At 48.5% G+C, this 25,370-nt stretch overlaps 1 protein-coding gene across 4 annotated transcripts in view; it reads right to left on the bottom strand.

Annotated features, from left to right (window-relative positions):
• Positions 1-13,733: 13,733 nt before the first annotated feature.
• The window catches only part of HUNK (hormonally up-regulated Neu-associated kinase), a 105,365-nt gene continuing 93,728 nt past the window's right edge, over positions 13,734-25,370 (bottom strand). For all 4 annotated transcript variants that reach the window (XM_082459771.1, XM_082459769.1, XM_082459770.1 and 1 more), the window contains 2 exons: positions 20,192-20,372; positions 13,734-17,083 (listed from right to left, as the gene is read on the bottom strand). In XM_082459771.1, the coding sequence (XP_082315897.1) occupies positions 16,425-17,083; positions 20,192-20,372 (840 nt within the window). In that variant the 3' untranslated portion in view covers positions 13,734-16,424. The remainder of the gene's footprint in view (positions 17,084-20,191; positions 20,373-25,370) is intronic.

The following is a 25,370-nucleotide window of genomic DNA, read 5'->3' as shown; positions in this document are numbered from 1 at the left end:
CTTAGGTGGTTGTTGCAATAGGCTTGACCCAAGATGATAAAGACTGGTGTAAAGGCTATTGAAAGGAAGTGGCTTCAATGAAGGGGTGGAAGAAGCAAGATCCTGAGGTTGGTTGAACGTGGGAGCTGAAGGAGAGGAATCAAGCACAAGAGCCAGGATTCTGGCCTGGGGGCCTCAGGGCAGAAGAAAACAGAATGGAGGAAAGAGAGCAGATTCAGAGGGGATGCTGGTAAGTCTGGCTTTGCACATGTTGACTTTGAGGTGCCTATGAGATTGCTGAGATTTCCAACCAGAGACTGAACGCTCATGTCTGAAGTTCAGGGAGATATAGATGTTAACAACTTTGGCTTGGAGGGAGGAGCTGAAACAATGACAGTGAGTGAGGTGGCTGGGGATAGGAGGTGGGGACACCAGCATTTAGAAAGCAGTGAGGGGAGAGGAAATCCAGAGGGAGATAAAGAAGGAAGAGTCAAAGAGATGAGAGGAGAATCACGGAACTGTGAGAGTAGAGAGTTTCTAGGGAAAAAAGTGTATGAGTCAGCTAGGGCTGCAATAACAAAATACCGCTGGAAGTCCAAGATCAAGGTGTCAGCAAGGTTGGTTTCTCCTGGGGCCTCTCTCCATGGCTTGTATAGATGGCAGTCTTCTCACTGTGTCCTTACATGTTCTTTCCTCTGTGTTTGTGCATCCCTGATGTGTCTTCCTCTTCTTATAAGTTCCCCCAGTTCTATCCTATTAGGGTCCACCCTTATGACCCTGTTTATCCTTAATTACCACCTTAAAGGTCCTATCTCCAAATATAGTCACATTGGGGTTAGGGCATCAATGCATGAATTTGGCAGGGGGACACAATTCAGTCCATAACAGAGACAGTCCAGTGAAATAAATGAAAAAAATACTCATTATATTTGGCAATGAGGAAGTTCCTAATGATGGTGGAGAGCAATTTCAATGACACAGTGGGAGAAGATGCCAGAAGGCAGTGGTGCCTGGTGGATGGAACAGAGTGAAGAAACGGAAGCAGCAAATGTGAGAACATCTTCAAAAAGTTTGGATGTGTTGGGATGAGAAGGGGGAGAGATCCAAGCTGGAATAGTGTTGGGTCAAGGTAGGGCAGTACTGGAGGGGCTCGCTGTGGTGTATGAGGCTCTACAGAAGACAGCTTGGTGGGGAACTTCTGGCGGTGGTTCCTAGCCAGATGACATGTGGTCCTTCTAAGGAGAGTGTATTAGTCGGGGTTCTCCAGAGAAAGAGAACCAATAGAACATATATACCTATAGAGGTGTACACACACACACAAACACACACAACACACACACATATATGTGGGGAGAGAGAGAGAGACACACACACACAGACACACACACACACAGACACACACATATGGGGAGAGAGAGAGAGAGAGATTTATCATGAGGAATTGGGGACTGAGAAATCCCACAGTCTGCCCTCTGCAAGCTGGAGACCCAGGAAAGCTGGTGATATAATTTAGTCCAAGTCCAAAGACATGAGAACCAGGGGAGCATCTAGTATAAACCCCAGTTCAAAGGCCAGAGATGAGATGAGATGTCCCAGCTCCAGCAGTGAGGCAGGAATAAAAGGGGAGAATGTCTCTTTCCTCCGCCTTTTGTTCTATTCAGGCCCTCAATGGATTGGTTGATGCCCACCCACCTTGTGGAGGACCATCTGCTGTACTGAGTCCACCCATTCAAATGCGACTCTCTTCTGGAAACCGCCTCACAGACACACCCAAAATAATGTTGAATCTGGGCACTCCATGGCCAGACAAGTTGACAGGTAAAATTAATCATCGTACACAAGACAAACATTTTTGACCTTTGCACCACGAATATCTGTCCATCCACTGCAGTGGATTTCTGTGTATCCAAAGGGGTGACCCGTGAGACTTGTGGAAGTCAAAGACTGATCTTAAAAGGGACTTGCTGTAACCTGCCTTTGCCTGACGGCTGCAGGATTTCCCACACCAAGCAGACAGGTCTGCGCCAGGGGGTTGAAGAGGATGTGCATGTTGCTTCATGCCTGAGTAAAAATGATGGCAGTTTTAAGAGCAAAGAGTCTCCAATTTTGTATAAAATAAAACAATGGGCAAGCTAGACATCTGACTTTTTTTTTCAAAAGAAAGCATTGGGAGAAAAAGCCAAGAACATATGGCAAAGAAGAGAGCTCTTGATTGTCACGGAAGGCTTGAGAAAGGAAAGAGCTGGTTCAGCGATGGAGAACGGGGAGTTGCCTTCTCACTCAAAAGAGCAGTGGAAATGCTGAAAGATCGGCACACTGGACAATTAATTGTGAGCATGATGGCTGAAGTGTTACAGTCAGATGGAAGAGGACTTGAACACTAGAGAGATTTCTGTGAAAACTTGCCAAGAATTTTAATTCATGAACTTAAAGCTAAAAAGCCTTGGCATTTGCTCTGATTTTTCAAGGGGGGTTTGAAGAAGTGAACAAGCACACATGTTTTTGAGAAAAATAGTAACTAATCATGGAACGTGGTGTTTCTATTATGATCCAGAAGCTAAGTTTCAACATTTATGATGGAAAACTTCAACATCCTTAAGACTTAAGAAAAACACCCCTTTCAAAAGCAAAAGGGAAGGAAGTGTTCATTTGTTTCTTTTGCATCAGTGACGTTGTTCATTCTTAATTCATCCCACAAAAGCCGAGAGTTGATCAGATTTTTTAAATGCATAAACACAGAAGTCATTGAGAAATGTTAAATACTTTTTAAAAAAAGACTGGCTGTGATTTGCTTCTCAACCATACCATTGCTTTGGTTCACCACTTACTTTCTGTCACATAGTTTTTGATGAAAGAGATTATTTAACTCACTTGATTACCAATCTATGTCACCAGATAAGATTCCAAATGATGTTTGGTTATTAAAATATTTTTTAAATCCACTCACAAAGGAATTGGACTTGGCACTGTTGGTGGCATTGAAAAGAACATAATGAATCAGGGCTCCTTGGAAAAATGGCTGCTTCTAGGACAGAGGCAGGGAAAGTATTAATACAAGATGAGCCTGGAGCATCTTAGAACGCCAGAAAGTAAGGGAGTGTTAAAAAAACAGAAGGGAGGAAGCATGTCAAAGGGATGCAGAAACCAACCTGAAAGGGTTCCCAATGCCCAAAACTGGAACAATTTGGGCAACAAAATAAATAATGTATATTGGATTATAACCTAAAGTATAAATTTATAAACCACGAGTCCATACTGATATTAATAAGTGACTGAATAAACAAACAAATGGGCAAAAAGAGACATATCTTTCTTAAAGAAGAATTTCAAATAATGTATGTAATACTCCCTCTTCCTGGAGGTGGAGCTTGGTTTCACCTCTTCTCACTTAGTCACTGGCTTCCAAAAACTAGAGAAAGGGAAAAACAGGAACTTGACAACGGAGAAACCTGGCAACTCTACCTTAACCAAATGATTGAGGTTCGTATCATCATGTTGCCATGTGGCTCCCAGGTACGCCCTGATACAATGCGTTGAGAAGGGTACTTCTCCTCCATGGAATTGCTTACAAAGACTCATACTCTAGTCTAATCATGAGGAAACCAATAGAAAAACCCAGATTAGGAGACATTCTACAGGACACCTGGCCAGTATTCCTTGAGACCTGCAAGGTCATGAAAAACAACAAAAGACTGAGAAACTGCCACAGGCCAGAGGAGACTGGGGAGTCATGACAGTTAAATGCAATGTGGTGTCCTGGATTGGATCCTGGGACAGAAAATGTCCTATTAATGGGAAAACTGATGAGACCCAAATAAAGTCTGGAGATTAGTTAATAGTAATGCAACAATGTCAGTTTCTTAGTTGTGACAAATATACCCTAATAAAGTAAGATGTTAACAATGGGGGAAACTGGGTAAGGAATATCCAGGTAAGGGAAACTCTCTGTACTATCTTTGTAATTTTTCTGTAAATCTAACATTTTTCCAAAATAAAAAGTCAATTAAAAAAAAGAACATTTTGAACTCCAAGAGAAATACTAAAACAGAATTCCACAGAAGCATTCTGAAAAATGGCAGCAATGCTAGAACACGAGTTCAGTTTCTCAAGGGGCTGAACTCAACTGTTTTTGTTTTATCTCAGTGAGGAATCTCTCCCTAGAGAGTGGGGCAACTTGTCCATAGCTCCTTAATGCAGATCAAGGCTGAGGACGCAGGCCTCTCAACTCTGGTACTCTGTACAACAGCACAGCAAACTGCCACAAGATAGCTTACACACCTATAGCACTTGCTTTGTATCAGACTCTTCTAAGTGTCTTGCATATATTAACTATTTAATCCTCATTTACCTTATTACCCCAAATTCTTATTTTGCAGATGGTTCTGGATTTGATGCATCTTCCACTGCCCCATGCTAAGTGGCATGAGAGGAGAGTGGATTTCATACCTCCATGTGGAGTTCATACTAGCCCTTGGTAGCCCTTCGTCTTTGGAGGGTGGAACTAACAGGATTTGTGAATAGACGAGAAGTGGGAGGTGAGGGGAGAGTGTGGTCCAGGATGATGCTCAGGATGGGGCTTGGGCAAGGAGGCGTCTGTGGTGCCCTTCACTGCAAGAGGGAGACCAGGAGAATTTGGTCTGCAGAATGAGATAATTTGTTTTGGATACACTGAGTTGAATGTGGTCCTTCTCTGGGGCTTGATAAACATGGCTGAAACTCCAGAGAATATTCTGATGTGAAGATAGAGTTTTAGGACAAACAGTATGTTGATCCATGGATTTTGTGGAGAATCAAGACTTCATAAACCCCTGGACGCAGCATTCCCACAATTCAGCATCCCCCACCACCGAAGGTTGTCTCTCTCTTTGTGAAAGTCTATGTCAGGAGGTGACCAGATCATCAACCTGGCCCCAGTGTCCGCCTTCCTTGGGGTGGACCTGCCAATCACTCCACATGGTCAGATGTGGTTTCCTCTCCTCCCTGCCTCTGAGCATCCCAAAGTTCCCACCCAAAGCATCACTTCCTAACATGCTCAGTTCTGAACATCTCGAGACTTCACAGAGTTGACTCCCCCGTGGTGCCCAAGGCCCTGTGTCAGGTCCAGACTTGCCAGGCCTCTGGCCCTGGTGACAGCAGAAGAGAGTCCTTAACCAGTATGGTATGTTGTATCGTGTCTCCCCTAAAATTCACGTCCACCTGGAGCCTTAGAATGTGACCTGATTTAGAGATAGGAGTACTGCAGATATAATTAAAATTGAGTTCATACTGCGTTAGAGAGGGCCCCAACCCAATGACTGGTGTCTTTGTAAGAAGGCCATGTAGAGACACACAGGGAAGAACAAGTGACGATGGAGGCAGACACTGGAGTCATGAGTCTATAGCCCAAGGATACCAAAGATTGCCAAGAACCACCTGGAGCTGGAAGAGGCAAGGAAAGGTCCTCCCCTAGAGCCTTCAGAGAAAGCACAGCCCTGCTGACACCTTGATTTCAAACTCTCTTCTCGAGCACTGTGAGGGAATACATTTCTGTTGTTTTAAGCCACCAAGCTTGTGGTAATTTCTTACAGCAGTCCTCAGAGACTAACACAGCCAGATAAATGGAATGAGAACACCAGTGAGGTACAGGATATATTGTACAAATGGAAATTGAACTCTGATTTTCTTTTTCCTTTTTCTTTTTTTGAATTCAATCCTTTATTTTTTTAAAAAATTTTATTGGAGTATAGTTGCTTTACAGTGTTGTGTTAGTTTCTACTGTACAGCAAAGTGAATCAGCTCTACGTATACATATATCCCCTCTTTTTTGGATTTCCTTCCCATTTAGGTCACTGCAGAGCAACGAGTAGAATTCCCTGTGCTATACAGTAGGTTCTCATTAGTTATCTGTTTTATACATAGTATCTGTAGTGTATATATGTCAATCCCCATCTCCCAGTTCATTCCACCCCTCCTTCCCCCTTGATATCCATACATTTGTTCTCTATGTCTGTGTCTCTATTTCTGCTTTGCAAATAAGATCATCCATACCATTTTTTTTAGATTCCACATATATGCGTTAATATACAATATTTGTTTTTCTCTTTCTGACTTACTTCACTCTGTATGACAGTCTCTAGGTCCATCCACGTTTCTACAAATGACCCAATTTCATTCCTTTTTATGGCTGAGTGATATTCCATTGTATATATGTGCCGCATCTTCTTTATCCATTCCTCTGTCAATGGACACTTAGGTTGCGTCCATGTCCTGGCTACTGCAAATAGTGCTGCAATGAACACTGGGGTGCATGTGTCTTTTTGAATTATGGTTTTCTCTGGGTATATGCCCAGGAGTGGGACGCTATAAAGCTCTCAGAGGAACTCTTGAGTTTCAACCTCTGATGTAACCAGCCTGCAAAACCAAACTACACCCTCTGCAACGATCAGCCCAGCAGGTCAGGAATTGGTCAGTGATTGCCTATTTCCCTAGTTTTGTCTCTGCTTCCAACTCCAAACCAACCAGAAGAAGCCAGCTGTGTTCCCCTAGCCAATCACGTAGGGTGCCCTGCTTCTAGTTAGTCTGTCTCCAGCTTCTCCATGACAACCGCCTCCAATCGGGGCACACCTGAAGCCTTCCCTTGATCCCACTACGAAGCTTTCCCACACCCCTGCCTGCTGTTGAGATGGTTCTGATTCCCTTGCTACAGCGAGCTCTGAGAAATAGCCTCTGTCTGTTCTCACTGGGTAGTCTTCATTATTTCCACACCCGGAATATGTGGGTGTATTAGTTTGCAAGGGTTACCATAACAAATACCACAGACTGGGCAGCTTAAGCAACAGAAATTTATTTTCTCATAGCTCTGGAGGCTGGAAGTCCAAGATCAAGGGGCTGGCAGGTTGGTTTCTCCTGAGGCCTCTCTCTCCATGGCTTGCAGATGGCCACCTTCTCCCCGTGTCCTCACATGGTCATTCCTCTGTGCTTGTGTATCCCTGGTTTCTCTGTGTGATCAAATTTCCTCTTCTTATAAGGACATCAGTCACATTGGATTAGGGCCCACCCTAACAGCAACCTCATTTTAACTTAATTACCTCTTTAAAAGCCCGATTTCCAAATATATTCATATCCTGAGATATTGGAAATTAGGGCTTCAATATATGAATTGTGGGAGGACACAATTCAGCCCATAGCAGAGGGGAAGAGACCAGGTCAGCTGGGGTGAGACATTCTATCTCCCTTGTAAAAATGCATTATCTGTTTGTAGCTTTTAGATGATTTGTGTGCAACAGAGCTGAAAGATTGGGATGACAAGATATGAAAGAAAATAAGAAGGAGCATTTCAGAGTCAGTATTAGGATACAGAGAAGAGTTTGGGCCTCAGTAAACTAGGCTAGTAAGCAACCATGTGGGGAGAGGAAGAGGCCAGGTAACTGTCCCAGCTTCTCTCATAATCGCCTCACCTTCTTGCCAAATCTCTATACAGTCACCAAAGTAAAACAGTCAAGTGGACATACATGCCTTTAAGAAATGGGGACAATGGCTTCACCACACAACCAAGGCCCATGATTACTTGTTTCCAGGATGGCGAATGGACCAATATTAGGAGGAGGCAGTACTCTGGCCGTCTTCTGTGAAGGATGTTGGTACCCAAACTGAGAGCCCTATTTATATCCCAGGCCCTCTGCTTGAATGTTTATGATATATCTGCGGGCTTATACTCTGGGTTAGAGCAGTATTTTCCTTTCCCTGAAGTGCCCTTCAGCCATCCACTAATTGAAGTCATCTAACTCCTCTCCACATTTACTCTTAATACTATTCATGCATCAGTTCGACCACCCACCCATCCATCCACCATCCACCCATCCATCCATTAGCCACTCACCCATCCACCCACCCATCCATCTACCATCCACCCACGCATCTATCCACCACCCACCCATCTATCCACCACCCACCCATCCATCCATCAGCCACTCACCCATCCACGCACCCATCCATCTACCATCCACCCATGCATCTATCCACCACCCGCCCAACCATTCATCAGCCACTCACCCATCCACCCACCCATCCATCTACCACCCACCCACGCATCTATCCACCACCCACCCATCCATCCATCAGCCACTCACCCATCCACCCACCCATCCATCTACCATCCACCCACGCATCTATGCACCACCCACCCATCTATCCACCACCCACCCATCTATCCACCACCCACCCATCCATTCATCAGCCACTCACCCATCCACCCACCCATCCATCCACCACCTACCCATCCATTCATCATCTACTCACTCGTCTACCCACCCATCTATCTACTATCCACCCACCCATCCATCCCTGTGTTGGATGTACTCGTGGAGGACCAGGAGTACCCAGAGAAGGGCAAGACAAACCATGCTTGGGAAGGTGGAGAGAGCAGTTACACATACCCTCTTCCTTCAAATACTCCTCACAAATCAATTTCCTTCTTTCTATTATCCACCCTCTCTGTGGCCCAAAATTTGCAAGAGGGAACGAGTAGACCTCAGACAGCGTGACATTCCTAAGCATCCCCAGCCCCTCCCTTAATTCTGGGCTCTTCATGCAGGGTGGTGGGAAGAGAACGGACCATGGAGGCAGATGTTGCCAATGACAAGTTTGAGTTCCTCATGCCTTATTTCTCCATTCTGGCCTCAAAAGCATCATCTGTAAATGAGGGAGGTTGACCCTGACTCTGCCTCTTAAAATTATCCCCTGAAATATCCAAAGCAGAGAGGACAATCAGGGGTGGATTCACAATATTCACACTAATTTTGCATCTGAATACATGACATATGTTAGTTTTAAGTTAAAAAAAAAATTGTTTTAATTAGCAGTGAGTTATAAAAGCTCTGCTCCAAGAAGCTGCTTCATGCTTATCTTGAGAACCCATGTTTCCTGTTGCTCTTTGTGGACTGCCCCAAGCTCCTGGGGGGGACTAAGCCCAGGAACTAGGTGACCCCAAGGGCCTTGTGATTCTGTGACTTGGGCCCAAAGGCTCTGAAAGTGAGAATGGCTCGCGTAATTGAAGTGGCCATGGTGGGAAGGGCTCTGAATGGGCTCTCTGACTCAGATGGCACGATTCCTCTTTCAGTGGAGGGGACGCTGGTCCAGCCGGTGGTGACACCGTGTCATTCAGGTTCGAGTAATGGTCATGATTCATCTACAAGACATCACGCAGCTACACATCTGCTCTAGATTTAGACATTTTCCCTCAAATGTTGGCTAAGCTCTCTCTTTTTATGAGCAAGCAAGAGCTTATTTTGGAGAGGCCATTCACAAAGAGAATGGGAAACGGCTTGAATGGAATGTGATTTGAGCACCAGGGCCACGCTCTGTTCTGCGTGGATGAAGCAGGATGAATCCGAGAATGGGGACGAATCGTGGCAGCGGCAGACTGGTGACCAGGACGTTCTCCTGAAGTATCGCCGCGCCCGTGGATGGAACCAGCGGTGGAAATCTACCAAAAGCAATACAGGAAGGAGCTCTCTTTCTCTTCTTTTCGGGTGGTGGGACATTTTGAACATCTGTGGCCTGTGACCGCATTAGTGCTGGTTGTGTGAACTGGGCAAAGCTACCTCAACTTACCTGTAAAATAGAGACAATGTGACCACTCCCCAGGGTTCTTGTGAGGATTAAAGCGGGAGGCCGGAGGGCCAAAATCTCTGTGGCCTGTTTTTGTCTGCCCACCAGACATTTTTAAAGGGTTGTAGAAAAACAAAAACAAAACACAAAGAAGAATATACCACAGACTGCATGACAATCCGCTAAGCATAAGGTATTTGCTATCTGGCCCTTTACAGAAAAGTCTGTGGGTCTCTGGATTGAAGGAAGAAATATACTTGAAAACAACTGGCACATGGGTCTAGCATAGCGGGGACACTTGGAAAAGGTGGAATTTCACTCCAAAAAAGGGACAACTTTCTGGGAGTAATTTAGTTGCAAGAAAAGGGTAAATGAGATTCAACATACGGGACAAAATCTGTAGGATTTGTAGAATATATAAATATTTCTATTTGGCCTCCCCACCGTGTTAGTCTGCTGGGGCTGCCATAACGAAATACCACAGACCATGCGGCTTAAACAACAGACATTTATTTCCTCACAGTTCTGGAGGCCAGAAGTCCAAGATCCAGGTGTCAGCATGTTGGGTCTCTCCTGAGGCCTCTCCCCTTGGCTGGCAGACGCCGCCTTCTCATTGTGTTTTCACATGGTCTTTGTTCTGTCTGGTGTCCCCTCTGTGTATCCAAATTTCCTCTTCTTACAAGGACACCAGTCAGATTGAATTAGGGCCCACCCTAACGGTGGCCTTTTTTAAACTCACCTCTTTAAAGGCCCTATATCCAAACACAGCCACATTCTGAGGTACTGGGGGTTAGGCCTTCAATATATGAAATTTTGAGGGTATACAATTCAGCTTATAACACTCTTGTTAAATTAAAGGAAGTATCTATAATTAACAATGCTTATCCCTTTATTTAGAACAAACAGTCCTTACACATGAAGAGGTGCCATAATTGTGTAACAATGGGAAAGGCCAATCCCACTTTAGGGAACCTTTAAGGGAGAGGTATCTGCACTTCCCCTGTGGCAGAAACATTCACTGCACCCAAAATATCCATACGGTCCCACACATTTCTCAGGCTCTTGCTCACAGGCAGGGCCACAGGACTAGCTCCAGCTCTCATGAAGCTCTCAAGGGCCAGTGGAAGCCCTCCAGCTCGCCCTTCCTTGGCTGTAGCAGCCAGAGAAGCTTCATTTTGAGTGGACAGAACTGGAAGCTGGAAGCAGCCTGGATCCCTGAGTCACCACATAGCGGACAGCTACTCTGGAGTCAGCCAAAGTGCATAAACGTTTGTGTAAGTAAGAAATAAAGCTTTATTGCACACATCACAGAGATTTGGGGTTTAATTTATCATAGCAAAGGCTGATCTATCTAACACACTGGTTGTCAGAGAAGAGCCGAACGCTGGTGAAGGATCACAGAAGGCACGCTCATTTCAGACCTGCCATGAATTCACTACCTAACCTTGGACAAGAAGCCTTATTCCTGACACAGGCTTACACTCTGCTCTTTGTTAGCTGGCTGTGGTAACAAGGGCTAGAAAAAATAAATTTTGTTATTCCTGAGGGTTTATATATAATATCAGCCAAAGACTTTCTCTTCAAAATAGCTATGGGGGGACTTCCCTGGTGGCGCAGTGGTTAAGAATCCACCTGCCAATGCAGGGAACACGGGTTCAATCCCTGGTCCGGGAAGATCCCACATGCCGCGGAGCAACTAAGCCCGTGCGCCACAACTACTGAGCCTGCGCTCTAGAGCCCGCGAGCCACAACTACTGAGCCCACAAGCCACAACTACTGAAGCCCGCGCGCCTAGATCCCGTGCTCCGCAGCAGGAGAAGCCACCAAAATGAGAAGCCCTCACACCGCAACGAAGAATAGCCCCTGTTCGCCGCAACTAGAGAAAGCCCATGTGCAGCAACGAAGACCCAATGCAGCCATAAATAAAGTAAATAAATTAAAAAAAAAAAAACAGCTATGGGCCATCTTCTGAACAAGGAATATGTTGTGTAACTAACTCAGGCCCTTAAATTGCAGCCATTTATTTTTTTCACCTGTAAATAATGCAGCATCCTGGGACTGTCCACTCTGTGATGTGTCACTGGTTAGTCCCTGAGTTTGCTGCACATCAGTCTAGTCTACGCTCCCAGAGCTCATGCCCCCAAAGACCTCCTTATCCGCACACCAGCTCAAACGTGGATATACATGTAGAAGGGAATTAATTGCAAAGGCCGAGATGCTCCCCACCCTTTCCCACCCCCAGGCCCTTGGTGCCACAGGCATCAGCTCTCAGAGGTAACTGTGTGTCCTGAAAACAGGTCCACAGAAACGAAGTGCAAATACAGACTCCATTTGTCTTTGGAACCAGGTGTCTGAAAAGCACCCTTGACCAAAAAAAAAAAAAAAAAAAAAATCTGCCACAAATAGTACACTCATTTACTACTCAGGAAATATGCTCTTTTCATTGAAAAGTGATGACATTAAATTGAACCAGCTCCCAGTACTGCTCTGAATTATTCTAACTGTGCCTGTAACACTTAGAGGGTCTTACAAAGAAAACAAATACAATAATCAAGAGGCTTCCAGACCCCCTAAAAATATCAGTCTCACATTCTTTCTGAATTGGTCTCACGTTATGACATGGCTATATAGAAAGTATTTTATTGACTTAATCTAGTAAAACCCAGCAGCCTTTTAACAGCTAACATAGATAACAAGGCTATCCAGGATGGCTGCTTACTTGGGAGATCTGTTGAGAAAGAAAGAGTCTTTGTCTAGCTTCAAGAGTTGTCATACTGAGTGAAGTAAGAGAAAGAGAAGTATGGTATGATATCACTTCTATGTGGAATCTAAAATAAAATGACACAAATGAACTTATTTACAAAACAGAAACAGACTCACAGATTTAGAGAACGAACTTATGGTTACTGGGGGGAAAGGGAGGGGAGAGGGATAGTTAGGGAGTTTGGGACTGACATGTACACACTGCTATATTTAAAATAGATAACCAATGAGGACCTCCTGTATAGCACAGGGAACTCTGCTCAATATTATGTAACAACCTAAATGGGAAAAGAATTTGAAAAACAATAGATACATGTATATGTATTACTGAATCACTCTGCTGTACACCTGAAACACAACATCGTTAATCAACTGTACTCCAATATAAAATAAAGAGTTAAAAAAAAAAAAGAGTTGATGGTAGACGGAAAGCGTGTGATGCTCAGAATCTCAAGAAACTGCACAATTTTGAGAACGACTTAAAACAGCAAAGACCAGGCCCACGTGGAAACCCCAAAGATACGTGCTGTAAGGACGGCTCGATCTGCTGTTGACTTTCCCCTCTGCCCACGGCGGCCATGCTCTCTGATTTCTCTGTGTTCTTTGAGGAAGGTGCCCTGCCCCGCCAGACCCACTCAGGGACCAGCTCACTCAGGGACCCTGGAGAGTCCTTAAACCATTTGGGGCCCCAGTTTTTTCTTCTTCAAAAAAGCTTGGGTTGAACCCCATGATCTCAGGTCCCTTCTGTTCTAAATTGTTCTGATTCCTAAAAGAAAATATCATCATCAAAACTAGATACACCTTCTTGCCTCCCCCAATCCCCACCCCATCAAACTTCAGGGCGAGCTTTGCGTAGTGGAAACTGCGGGCCTCTCACTTTCTACCATGCTACACCGTACAGGGGAGCCACACTGTAGGGGGACACAGGGCTTCAGCAAGTCTGTAGACATGAAAAATGTTTTGTGAACAGTTATGAATGAAGTCAGAACTGGGCCAATCCAAACACCCCGTCTGGACCCCCCTTCCATTCTACTCATCACTCCTCTTCCCCCAACCCTCAAACAAGGACAAAAGCTAGAGGTAATGTTCACAGATGGCATTCTTCATGTGCCATTTTCAGAGTCTACAAGGAAGATCCTGACCCGCCCACCCCACCACCACAAAAAAAAAGAAAAATGCTGATTCGTCTTGAACTGCCATTTGCTGTACGTCAGGCAGATAGACGTTGGCAGACACCCTGTGGCAAGTGAAACGAAGCCAAAAATGCCCTCAAATACCCACACCTCGTTCCCCTCTTGTATCCTGTCAGTTCCTGGGCCAAGAACTTTACGTAGGAGACGATACCACTATTTTGCAACGTGCTCTTAATTTTAAGATGTATCAGCCAATAAATGAAGCAGTCATAGTGAGGGAAAAGTGTATTTCACAGTCGTTATAAAAGTACATATATTTAATAATGGTGACATAAATACAGTCCTTACTTATGACCAGATGGTACGATGAAAGCCGACTTTTCCTCCCGGATGTCACACGATGATAGCTGTCACTTCCGGCAGTAACTATAGGCTGACTCAGCTCACAGGTGCAGACTACTGAGAGACAGTCATGGGTCAAAGAGACAACACGCTTTGTACTTACCAAAGGGATAATCAAGGTCTCCATATAAATATAATAAAATAATAAAGAATTAACATTTCTTCTCTCACTCGATTCCATAGATTTGTCAGGTGCTCACACACACAAAATACAGTTTCCCCCCTTCCTCACTCCCCCCTCACCTCTCACTGGGTTTGGAATAAACCTGAGTTCACAGTTCAAGTTGCCAGTGGCGATGCAGTTGGTCAGTCGTAGGAGAGCCTGCAGCCGTTCTGGAAGCATACGAGGATCGGGGAGCACGTCCCAGCAAGCTAACAGCGACACAGAAATGCTCATGTTCTCGAGGCAAGTCAAACACAAGAGAGAGACATGAAGAGCTAGACCAAGTTCACAGGCACGCAGCCTGCAAGCCTGCAGAGCCGGCACTTGCAGCTGGAAACCATCTTCAAAAAGGCTTCTTCGGCGATCAAAAACCAAACACTTCATGTCAAATGGAGAGAGGGACTTTCTCAGATGCTTTTCTTCTCTCGGCTTAAAAAGCTCTATTTTCAACGGAAAGTTCCACAACCCGGTCTGGAGCCATCCAAAGGAGTGCCACCGACAGCGGGGAGCCTGACTTGCTCCCTAGCCCTAGGGCTGGGGTGATCCCATCCGGGGGGAAGCAGCAGCCGCAGGTCTTGTCAAGGTCGGCCAAGACTGGGCACGGCAGTGGCTTCTGGGGACAGCCAAGTATCCGCTCTCGCCTTGCTCAGTCAGAGACGTTTGGGGCAGAAGGAGGTCACCAGTGCTGAATGAGAAGAAACGAAGGACCATCCCAGCTACTCTCCGGCACAGGCTGGCTGCCGGTGGAAGGGAAGGCAGGCTTTGCAAATGCTCAAAGGCCGTGGCCTTTCTTCGGAATCAGTGGGCTGGGAGGACTAGCCCTGGGGTGGCCGCATTAGTGGTTTCTGGCCGCACCTGCACCAGCCAACGGTCAAAGACTCCAGGCTGTAGTGTAACCCGTCTCCGAACTGACCTCTATCCAACCTGTGCTGATTCTTCTTCTTCTTTTGCCAGTTCTGCTCACCACCAAGTGGTCCCCGCCAGGTGCCAGGACCCAGGCCCCGGTGGAGACAGCCCCCGGTGGGCTCCAAGCTACACACGGTCAGACAACGCTGGGGTCCACAAAACACGTACAGAGGGACGGCACAGACACAGACCCAGAGATGCATCTTTGGTTCCATCCTTGGCAAAAGGTGTGAAAACAGAACATGGACTCAAAGCCTGTGTGAGGAATGCTGCTGTCCTCAAAGAAGATACGGTACTGTATTTTGAACGTGATGCCCTCCAGACGAGCCTCTCACAGCCCACGGCAAACTGGCTGAGTTCTAAATCATGCCTGTTTCCTTGGCAGCTTGAAAACCGCACTGCACAGAGCTGATGGTGCCTTCCGAGTACATCCATATCCAACCTTAATTCTCTTCTCTCTTTCCGAATAACCACCTGTAACTATGTGTTACACTTTCCAGCAGGATCAGGGCTCTGTTGATCCGATGGGAAGAACACATGGCCAGCTGTGATCTCGCCCCTCCTGCAGGCCAGCGTGGGCCACCAGCCACTCAAAACATTACCTGGGTGAGCTTTGATGCCCTCCACGCTTATCCTCCCGTGAGAACAGGAGTTTGGTGAAATCAATTCTCATCTCTCCATCCAGGTTTTTAAAAATTATGTTGTTTCGGTTTAATGACATCACATAAAGAAAAATCATCTTCGGAGAAGATAATTCCACCATTAGCAAGTTTCAACCAAAAGAGAAAAGAAATCTGTCAAGACCCCGCTTGGCAAATGAGTGTCCCCATCGGCCCTTTCCTTTCATTGGCGCCCCCACTGCTCGGATCAGCCTTTGACCAGATGCCCCTTCTTGCTCAGAGGGGGCGGTGCTGCTTTCGGAGGTTCCTGCCTGTCCTCCCCAGGGGTTCATGGGACTGGGTGCTCCAGGTCGCCAACTCTTGCCACCCCTGCAGGGATCCACCTCTATGAAAAGAGGGGAAACCGTGCCTGGGTGAACCAGTTTGTGACGCCGCCATCTGACTGCTGAAAAGAGAACAATCCGTTGAGAGGCACACACAGAGCACGAAGTGGAGAAACAGCTCGGAAGGGTCTGTAATCTGAGTGGCCCAGAGCCCGATGCTGGGTTCTCACCCCCAGCGCAGTTGAGGGGGGCGGGTGGAGGGCTGGTGAGTGGGTGGGAGGAAGGAGGCCGTGCGTGATTGGAGCTGGACGCACAGACAGCCAACCCTCCTGGGGGATCCCAGCATCTCCAGGGGGCCCTACTCGGGACTGGGCTGTACAGGCTCTGGGTCTGTGGGTTTCAGCTGTGGGGACATCGCATGTCAGGAGGAGGTGAGACCGTGAAGGATGCTCTGTGAGAGGCCTTTGAGTCTTCATGCCCTGACGGATGTAGGGAGCGGCTCCATTGCCTTCCTTAGAAATGCCAAGAACCCCGCCGTTGGCCCAGGTTAACACTGGCCTTTGACCCCGTCAGCCATGTCGAAGGAGAGGCTCACGGGGGCCAGGGGCTGCAGCGGGGGCATGCTGGCCTCCAGGGGCCTGTCTGCGGAGGGCTGCAGGCTCTGATGCCGCTTCCTCAACATCTGTCCGATGCCCATCATGGGGAACCTGCCTCGGCTCTTCACACAGTTCGGGCTCCCCAAGGGCTGTGTGGTGCCGTTGCCAGGCCCCGGGGCTGGGGGACACATGCCCTCCTCTTTGGGGGGGCTGTTCTTATCTTCGTGGGCAAAGGAGACCAGAGTGGGGTGCAAAGGAGTTTGGAGAGGTGACGGGCTTCCAGGTAGCAGGACGGGAGAGAGCGTCCGCTCACCGGGATTCCCTCGAGCCAGGCCCCCAGGGGAGCTCAGAATCCTATAGTGATGGGACGGGGACAGCAGTTCCGTCTGGTCATCACGATCCACAGACTCAAAGGAGCGCACCATATCCAGCATCAGGGGGTCTTCCTTGGCAGGGATGCCAGCGCTCCCAGGCCCCTGCTGAGGGGGCTCTGGTTTCTTGACAATCCTGGGTGTCCTGGGGGGTGGCACGGGGATGAACTCCATGGAGGAGGAAGCCACACAACTGGAGTCCGAGGTTTTGCGAAAAATATTGCGGCAGCCGAAGGAATCTGCACACCAAGAAAGCAAAGGAAACATGAAGACGGCCACGCAAACAGTGCCAATGGCCCACTCCCGCCTGCTCTGACCTCCAGCTTCACTGAGACAGTGCGTTATCCAGGGAGGTCAGATGGAACCAAGAAGTGAATGGCCTCAGCATCCCACTCTCCCCATGGGGAATCAGACGGTCTTCCTAGAATGGAGGGCACAGAAGGCTGGTGGTGGGAGGCCTCCTGGATTCTGATTTGCCTCATGGCGCCAGCTTAACATCTGTTCTCCTTTCGGGTGCTTAAAACTCTGGACCCTGCCGAAGAGCCTTAATAACAAGGTCCATGGCTCAACAGAACGACCACAAAACTGGGGAAGCACGTGGATACCAGCTCTCTGAGGACTTGCAAATTTGGTCCTCAGATAATCAAAGCTGGAAGGAGGGTTTCCCTTGTGACTTTTTAAAAAAAAAATATGGTAAAAATTACATAACATGAATGTTAAAGTGTTTATTTATTACTTAACCACTTTTAAGTGTACAGTTCAGTAATGTTCAGTACATTCACACTGCTGTGAAATAGAACTCTTCACCTTGCAAATCTAACGGTGGTTGCCAGGGGCAACCGGTCTATGAATGTGACTACTCTAGGTCCCTTGTATAAGTGGAATCCGCGATATGTGTCCTTTTGTGAACGGCTTGTTTCACTGGGCACAATGTCCTCAAGGTTCCTCCGTGTCAGTGTAGCACGGGTCAGAATCCCCTTCCTTTTTAAGGCTCCCTCATGGTTTTTGGTCTCACCGGAGCCTCACCTAATTCTGAACAGGGGTGAAACACTCTTCCTCTGTATATTTAAGGCAACCAGCCGACCCCCAGGGTTTCCATCTCAAGTTGGCACAGACTAGAATCCAGGTTTGCAGACTCTGCCAGAAAAGAAAGGGAAAACCTCCACGAGTTTGGAGGTGAGGGAAGTAAAGCCAAGTTCCTGTGGAACAGGCCCTATCTTAGCTGCCTTTTCCTACCATCATATTTCATAGGCCCCGTCGGGGCCCGGAGGCAGGAGCAAGCTGCTGCCCCCAGCAGAGATTTCGGGGACATCCCAGGGCACTGGGAATCCTTCGCCTTACATAAATAAATACACAGATCCTGAAATAAACCTCCTCCTCGGGCCAGCACAGATGCCTGAGATTCACCGGCAGAGAGGAGGAAAATTTCATCGATGGCTAACGTCTCCAGTGTTCCAGCTGGCACGTGAGGTCCCCGTCCCTCCCTGAGATGGCTGCGTGCTCCCAACTTGTAGCCCGGCTTCTCCCTCCGTGCCGTCCTGCTTCCTTCACTTCCCCAGAGGTGCAGATCCTGGGAGGACGCCCCCCACACTCGCCCTACTGATCCCTCGCTCAAAGTCAGCCCCGGGGCACAGAGCCAGACACTGCAGTGTCCCCCGCAAGAAGGGCACAGTCACCAGCCCCGACCCTTGAGCATGACTGCCAGCTCCTCTTCATCCCATCCTTCCCGGGAGGCAGTCGGCTACACTGGTCAGGAAGAGAAAGCTCTAGAGCCAGGCTGCCTGGTTGGAAATCTGGATGCCGTCACTCACCAGCTCTCTGACTTTGGACAACCCTCTGGGCTATTTCCTCGTCTCTAGAAATGGGGGTGAGAATGATTTCACTGGGTTGAGGTAAGAGTTGAAACAGTGCTTACCGCACAGTGAGTGGTCAGTGCTAGCAATTATATAGGCTCCGGGGTGCTTCTCAGCAACAAGCTCTCAAATCCCAGGGGGAAGGAAAAATGCAAAGAAACAGAGGACAGTTGGTCCAGGAAAGTATCGAGGAATGCACTCCACCTCTGGGGCTGCAAAGTTACCCCCAAATATGCAGCCCTGACCTAGACTTTCCTTGGGGAATCCATAGGACGCCGCTGCCACGGGTCCTAACAGGATTTGCTGCCTGTTCCCAAGCCAGAAAGGAGTATCCCCCAAGGATGGACAAGCACAGCCCCTCCAGTGGGGTCCCTGCCTTCCTGAAACCTGCAGAGTGAAACTGACCTAAATGGAATTGTTCTCTGGGTGAGAACCGGTCTCAGAGTCAAATGGACCGTGCTGCTTGGTGCTCTTTGAATCTCTGATATTTTCCCGCTTCCCCAGGGAACCACTGGTTGATCTCAGACAGCCAGGGCCCTCCTGGAACCTCAGTCTCTTCCAATTTAAAACAAAGAGATCAAAGACTGGACTCCACAATCTCTCCCATCCGCCCTCCGTAAGGAGAACCTCTCCTCTACCCCACAGTTGGCTTCAGGATGCTCCCCGGCTCCCAATGCCCGCCTCCCGGCTCTCAGTGTGTGTTAAGCCCCCCTTCTGCATCGCTGGATGCTTGCGCCCGAGGAAGGAGACCCATATGGGTCAGTTATCTCACGTGCTGGATGATGAATGGGGCAGAGTAGCCCACACACGTATCTCATTCGATCCACCCAGTAGCTCTGACGGGTAGATTTCCTCACAAGTAAGGGAACCAATTAAGATCCTCAGTGGGTAAGGAACTTGGGCCGCAAGCAACTACAGAGCTGGGTTTGAGCACCCTACCTCCACCCCAAAGCCCACATCATGCCTCTCAGGGTGCACTTCTCTGGTGAAGGCTCCCACAAGAGCACGCCCCCATCACCGCTCCCGCACCACCATCTCTGCCCCTCCAGTACTGAACACCCGTTCCTGGTTCCATGATACCATGCACCCCAAGCTCTGCTCCCGCAATGCCACGCACCCTGATATCTGCTCTCACAGTACCACACGCCCTGACATCTGCTCCTGCAAAACCGCTCCTCCCGATCTCTGCTCCTTCACCCTGATCTCTTTTTCTGCACCAAAATCTCTACGCCTGTAATACCTTACCCCCTGATCTCTGCTCCCACAATCCCGTGCACCCCACCTCTGCTTTCTCAAATCCTGCCCACACCGGTAGACAGCACCCGGGAGTCTGGATTTGCTTATTCTCAGGTTGCCTTGCACGCATTGATCCTGCTTCCCCATGGGCACGAGAGTCGTGTCTGTCCCAGGGGCCTACACAGCCAGCAGCATGGGGTACACGGCGGCCCCGCAGCTGAACACAAACGGCCTGGAGAGCCCCCCGAGCTGACCCACCTTTGTCGGGGAGGCCAGGCTTGGCGGCCTTCCGGTCCCTCAGCAGGGCCCTGGTGCTCTGAGTCTGCGTGATGAGCAAGGCCGAGGGCTGCTTGTGCGACGGCAGGTTCTTATCCAACTTCTTGGAAAATGGCCGGTGAAGAAAATCCCCTCTTTTTTCTTGTTCTTTGGGCTTTTTATCCTTCCAACCAGAAGCAAACATAGGTACTCAGACGCACACAAGAATACACAACGGGGTCCCTCTTTGAAGAGTTATCGAAGTAGAGTTAAGAAACCCCAGTTTTCCAAAATGCTAGGCTCTCAGCTACGTGTTGAACAATGCAAGCGCTGAGGCCCAGCGGATGCTCCAGGGAACCTCCCTCCCTCCCCCTGGGCCACAGCAGGCTCCGGTGGTCCCCAGCTCCCTGCCCTATGCCGTTTTGACGTGTTCCAACAAGGGCAAGGTCATCCCTGGGCGGCCCATTATTCTCGAACAAGCTGAACAAACTGAGGCAAAGCGGATGAGGACTCCCGGAAACCTGCTGTCTTATTTATAGCAGAGCCCTAAGATTCTGCCCACGGTAGTGGTTTTGCAAAGGCAATTCTGCAGAGGAAACGTAACTGCTGCCTCGGCGCTTGTGTGTTCAGTCAAGCCGAGGAGGTGGACGACCAGCCCACGGAGCCCTGAGCCAGTCTAGGTGAGTTTCTGACCCCTTTACCCCCACTGGGCACGTGGGCTCTTACTTGTGTACTTAAATTGGCACGATTCAGCCACTTGTGCTGTCAGTCTTGCCTTTATTTAACTCAATTATAATCCCTCTGCTAGGAGTGAATTTGACTGTTTTATATATCTTCCACCCCACAGCCTCGGGCATGAAGGCAGGCACAGAGAGAAAGCTTAATAAATAGTTATTGAAATATTAAAAAGCAAAAACAAAAAAGCCAGTGGAAACGGAGCTGAATTAAAATTAATTGGGTTCAAGCTTCTGGGAAGGGTGATGTTGCTAAAAGGAAGCTTTTTTCTGGCCCTAAAGATTACGTTTGATGTTTACTGTTAAACAGAGGCAACTGAATCGGGACCTCACCACAAGGGAGCGGGGGGGAAAAGAGACCGATTTTCACATTTTTTGCCTTAAACCTTAAGAGCATTTGCAATTCAAGAGAGCTCATCTATTTTTCACTGATGTTGTTGAAAAGCTTCTCGAGGAAACATCCCCTTGCACTCAGGTAGCCCTTTCTAATGAGGATTTTCAGAGCCTTTACGAACCGGGGTTCATTATGTCCAGGTTTTGAGTGGGAAAGAACGACTGGGAAGAGATGGACAGTGGGGACGCCCAGCCCAGCCTTGAGTGTCACCATGAGGACAATAGCTCCCTGGGGCCTACACCTTGGCTGAGGTGGTTTGTCACCTGAGGAGGGGCGAAGTGGGATGAAGCAGAGGTGAAACTTCTGCAAACACCCTCCCCAGCTTCTGGACAGCCACTGCCACCTTTACTGAGGATGCTTGGAATGCAAGACGCTACTCTAAGAGCACGACCCATGACGAGGCAAATACTGTTATCCCCTCTTGCAGAGGGGACTGTGGTGGGTAAAGAATTCACCCAGAATATACCCGGACAAAAGTATAATTCAAAAAGATCCATGCACCCCTATGTTCATAGCAGCACTATTCACAATAGCCAAAACATGGAAACAACCTAAATATCCGACAGAGGAATGGATAAAGAAGATGTGGTACGTATATGCAATGGAATACTACTCAGCCATAAAAAAGAACGAAATCATGCCATTTGCAGCAACATGGATGCAACTAGAGATGATCATACTAAGTGAAGTGAGTCAGAAAGAGAAAGACAAATACCATGTGATATCACTTACATGTGGAATCTAAAATATGGCACAAATGAACTTATCTACGAAACAGAAACAGACTCACAGACATAGAGATCAGACTGGTGGTTGCCAAGGCGGAGGGGGGGGGAGGGAGAGGGATGGACTGGGAGTTTGGAGTTGGTAGATGCAAACTATTACATATAGAATGGGTAAACAACAAGGTCCTACTGTATAGCACACAAAAGTATATTCAATATCCTGTGATAAACCATAATGGAAAAGAATATAAAAAAAGAATGTCTAATGTGTATAACTGAGTCACTTTGCTGTACAGCAGAGACTGGCACAACATTGTAAATCAACTATACTTCAATAAAAAAAAAAAGAAAGAATTCATCCAGGAGCCAGACGGCAGCTCAGTTTTTCACAGCCCTCCCTGAAAGTCGGTGTTCTTAACGCTTGACTCCACAGTGCCCTCCAGAAGCCTGGGGCAGGGCCAGGTGTTTCCAGTGCCATAGAGGAAGGCTGGGCACAGCGACTGGCCAGGAGCAGGGACCCCACTGTAGTCCCAGGGCTCCGGGTCGGCATCTGGAATGCTACAGAGGAGGCCGTGGGCAGGACACTACAGAGGGGGAAGAGGGCATCCGCTCCAGGTCAAGGCCAAGCACAATTCTCCGCTGCCCCCCTCTCCCCGTTTCTATCAAACACCAACAGGCCCCCGTCTCTATGGCAAAGGAGAGTGAGCTTTCACGTTCCCCAGCCTCCCCCAGGCGCCAAAGGGCCTGTCCCGAAAAGTCTGGCAGAATTCCATCCTTTTGCTCCGTTCTATCTCTGTTTTTACGAGAAAACTCGTAAGTTCTACCTGATAACACCTTAAACAGGAAAAAAGAAATCAAACACGCTTTTGTGATACATTGTAAAACAGTATTTGGAAGAAAAAGCAAAACTTCAGTCCCCCCCTCCCCCAGCCCCCGGCCCGTTTTTAAGGATTTTTTTAAGAATGATGAGCACACCTTCCTTTGGGCTGCCCTGCGTTCCCTGCACTCAGAGGGCTTCCTGCCGACGGCTTCCTGGGTCCAGCTCAGCCCTTTTCTAACTCTCTGTGGGTTCTCAAAGCTAAAGGATCAAGATGCAAGCTTTCGGGGGGCCAGTATCACCACCCAGATAGAGCTCATGAACCAAGAGGTGTACAAGGTATGAGAGTTTTCTGTAGGAAGAGACCAAGGTTGGCTCTGGGAATCTCTCCAACAACCAACAAAGGGGTATTTGGCAATGAGCAGAAAGCCTGCAATGGGGGCAGAAGAAAGGGGACATGGATTTAGGACTAAAGATTGCGGGAAAGCTTGCTCAGGCTCCCCTGTTGAACTTAATCCCAGGATCCTGAACCATGGCGCTTCCTCCATAACCCCCAGAGCACCTTTCTCCAGCCAGAAAGACTGGGTGACGTTATAGTGACCAGTTTCTTGGGAGATACCAAGAATTCATCACCGGACCACTCCCTATGTGGGACAATCCCCTGGGTCAGTCAGTCCCGGTGGAAGGGTCACCAGTCCCCAGGAAACGAGTTTGTTTACAAGCAGCCATCCTCATGCCTTCCAAATACAGGTTACAAATGCAACTGATCATCCAATTCTACCTGTTCATTTGCATGGCCTATTTTCTCCAAAAGAGATTTCCCAGGAAGCAGGACGCTGAATTGCCTTATGTAACAGAAACAGATCTCCAGAAGGACTAAGTACGTTCCCCCTTTGACATGCCTGCACCCATTCCCGCGCACCCCACCCAGCAACGCTGGCTGCCTTCAGGCCTCTTTGGTTTCCCTGTGATTCTCACGGGAGGGCGGTGCGCCCCTCCCCCGCGTGCGCCTAAGGGTGGGCGATGGAGCTGAAGCTTCAGGGGTCTTCTCCGCCCCCTCATGCTCAGTCCGCACCCCCAAGGCAGATCCAAGAGGAGACCGCAAGCAAGCCCCACACAAAACAGCTTCTTGTTTTCTTTCAACCACGTTCCAACCACCACACATGTGCGTGGACATTTACAAAGCTGGACACTTTGAAAATGTGACCCCTTAAAGGGTTACCTACCCAAGACTCTTTGGATGTCATGGATTGTTTGATGGAGGAGAGGGAGAAACCAGTGAGCGAGGATCCACTGGGCTACGGGAGGGAGGCGTCTGCAGGCTCGGCAGCCGGGCCGGGGAGTAGCGGGGAGCCAGTCCTCAGCTTCTGAGATCTGAGCTCCAGGGCGCGGGTCCCCTTAGACTCTTCCCTGCGACTCCAGGCTCCTGGCTCCAAAGAGCCGCAGCCCTCCCCCTGCCTTTCCCGTTTTGCTCCTGAAGGTACGGCCAGGTGACCTTCAGCAAGTCACTTCCCCTTGAGGGACGGGCCTCCCCATCTATAACCAAAAGTGTGGGTCCTTCCTAAGCTCTTCGGTTATAAAAATGAACCCCACATCTTGCCTGCTTCACTGTCTGAAAGGCAAAGGCATTCATTCAACTAGGACAGTTGCGGCCACGCCTCCTGGGGCCACCCCCTCAGCCCCGCACCCCCGGGCTGCAGGAGGAAGTGCTGCCCAGCGGGGCCACCTGCCCCTCGCGCAGTGCAGAACTGACCACAGAGTGTCAGTGATGGCACAGCGGAGGGGCCAGGGGACTGGAGGCGAGCTAAAGCTGTCCTCTTTGAGGAGCCTTCAAGTCCGCTCAGCGTGGGCTTTCTGGAGCCTGGTGTCCCCTTGATGATGAGACAACCTCACCTGGCCATTTGGAACATCAGAACCAGGTGCGGATCGTGGACACCTGGGATGGCCCAGGGGCCCAGGTGTTGTCTGCTGCTTGATTTTGGTTCCTTGTTGCCCATCCCATAAGGGAAAGCCACAGAGGCCTGATTTTGCCATAGGAAACAAGCAACTGAGTTGAGAAAAAAGAGGGCTTGGTTCATAAATTAGGCCACTGAGCCGGGAAGCCCTGGACTGTTGTAAACCCCACTTCTTTACAGGTAGAAACACGAACGCATAGCCAAGCGTGTAGTTTTAGCGAGACAGTAAAAAAATGGTCAACTACGCATAGACAGCACTGATCTGATCTGAGGGATTCTGACAAATCCACTGACAACAGGATTTTGCACGGTGGAATTCAGGACAGGATGGAGGCGGGCAGGGCCCAGAGCCCTGGGCAGAGATCTGCCAACCTTCAGGGTCATATGTGACAGTTACAACAGGATTCTGCATGTTGGAATTTAGGACAGGATGGAGGTGTGCAAGGTCCAGAGCCCTGGGCAGAGATCTGCCAACCTTCAGGGTCACATGTGACGGTTACTTTCATGTGTCAAGTTGGCTAGGCCAGGGTACCCCATGTCTAGTCAAACACCAGTCT

The sequence above is a fragment of the Balaenoptera physalus genome, assembly GCF_965194825.1.
Source record: "Balaenoptera physalus genome assembly, chromosome: 4".
Taxonomy (NCBI): Eukaryota; Metazoa; Chordata; class Mammalia; order Artiodactyla; family Balaenopteridae; genus Balaenoptera; species Balaenoptera physalus.
The sequence above is the reverse complement of the archived record's forward strand: the minus strand, read 5'-3'. Positions and strand labels throughout refer to the sequence as shown.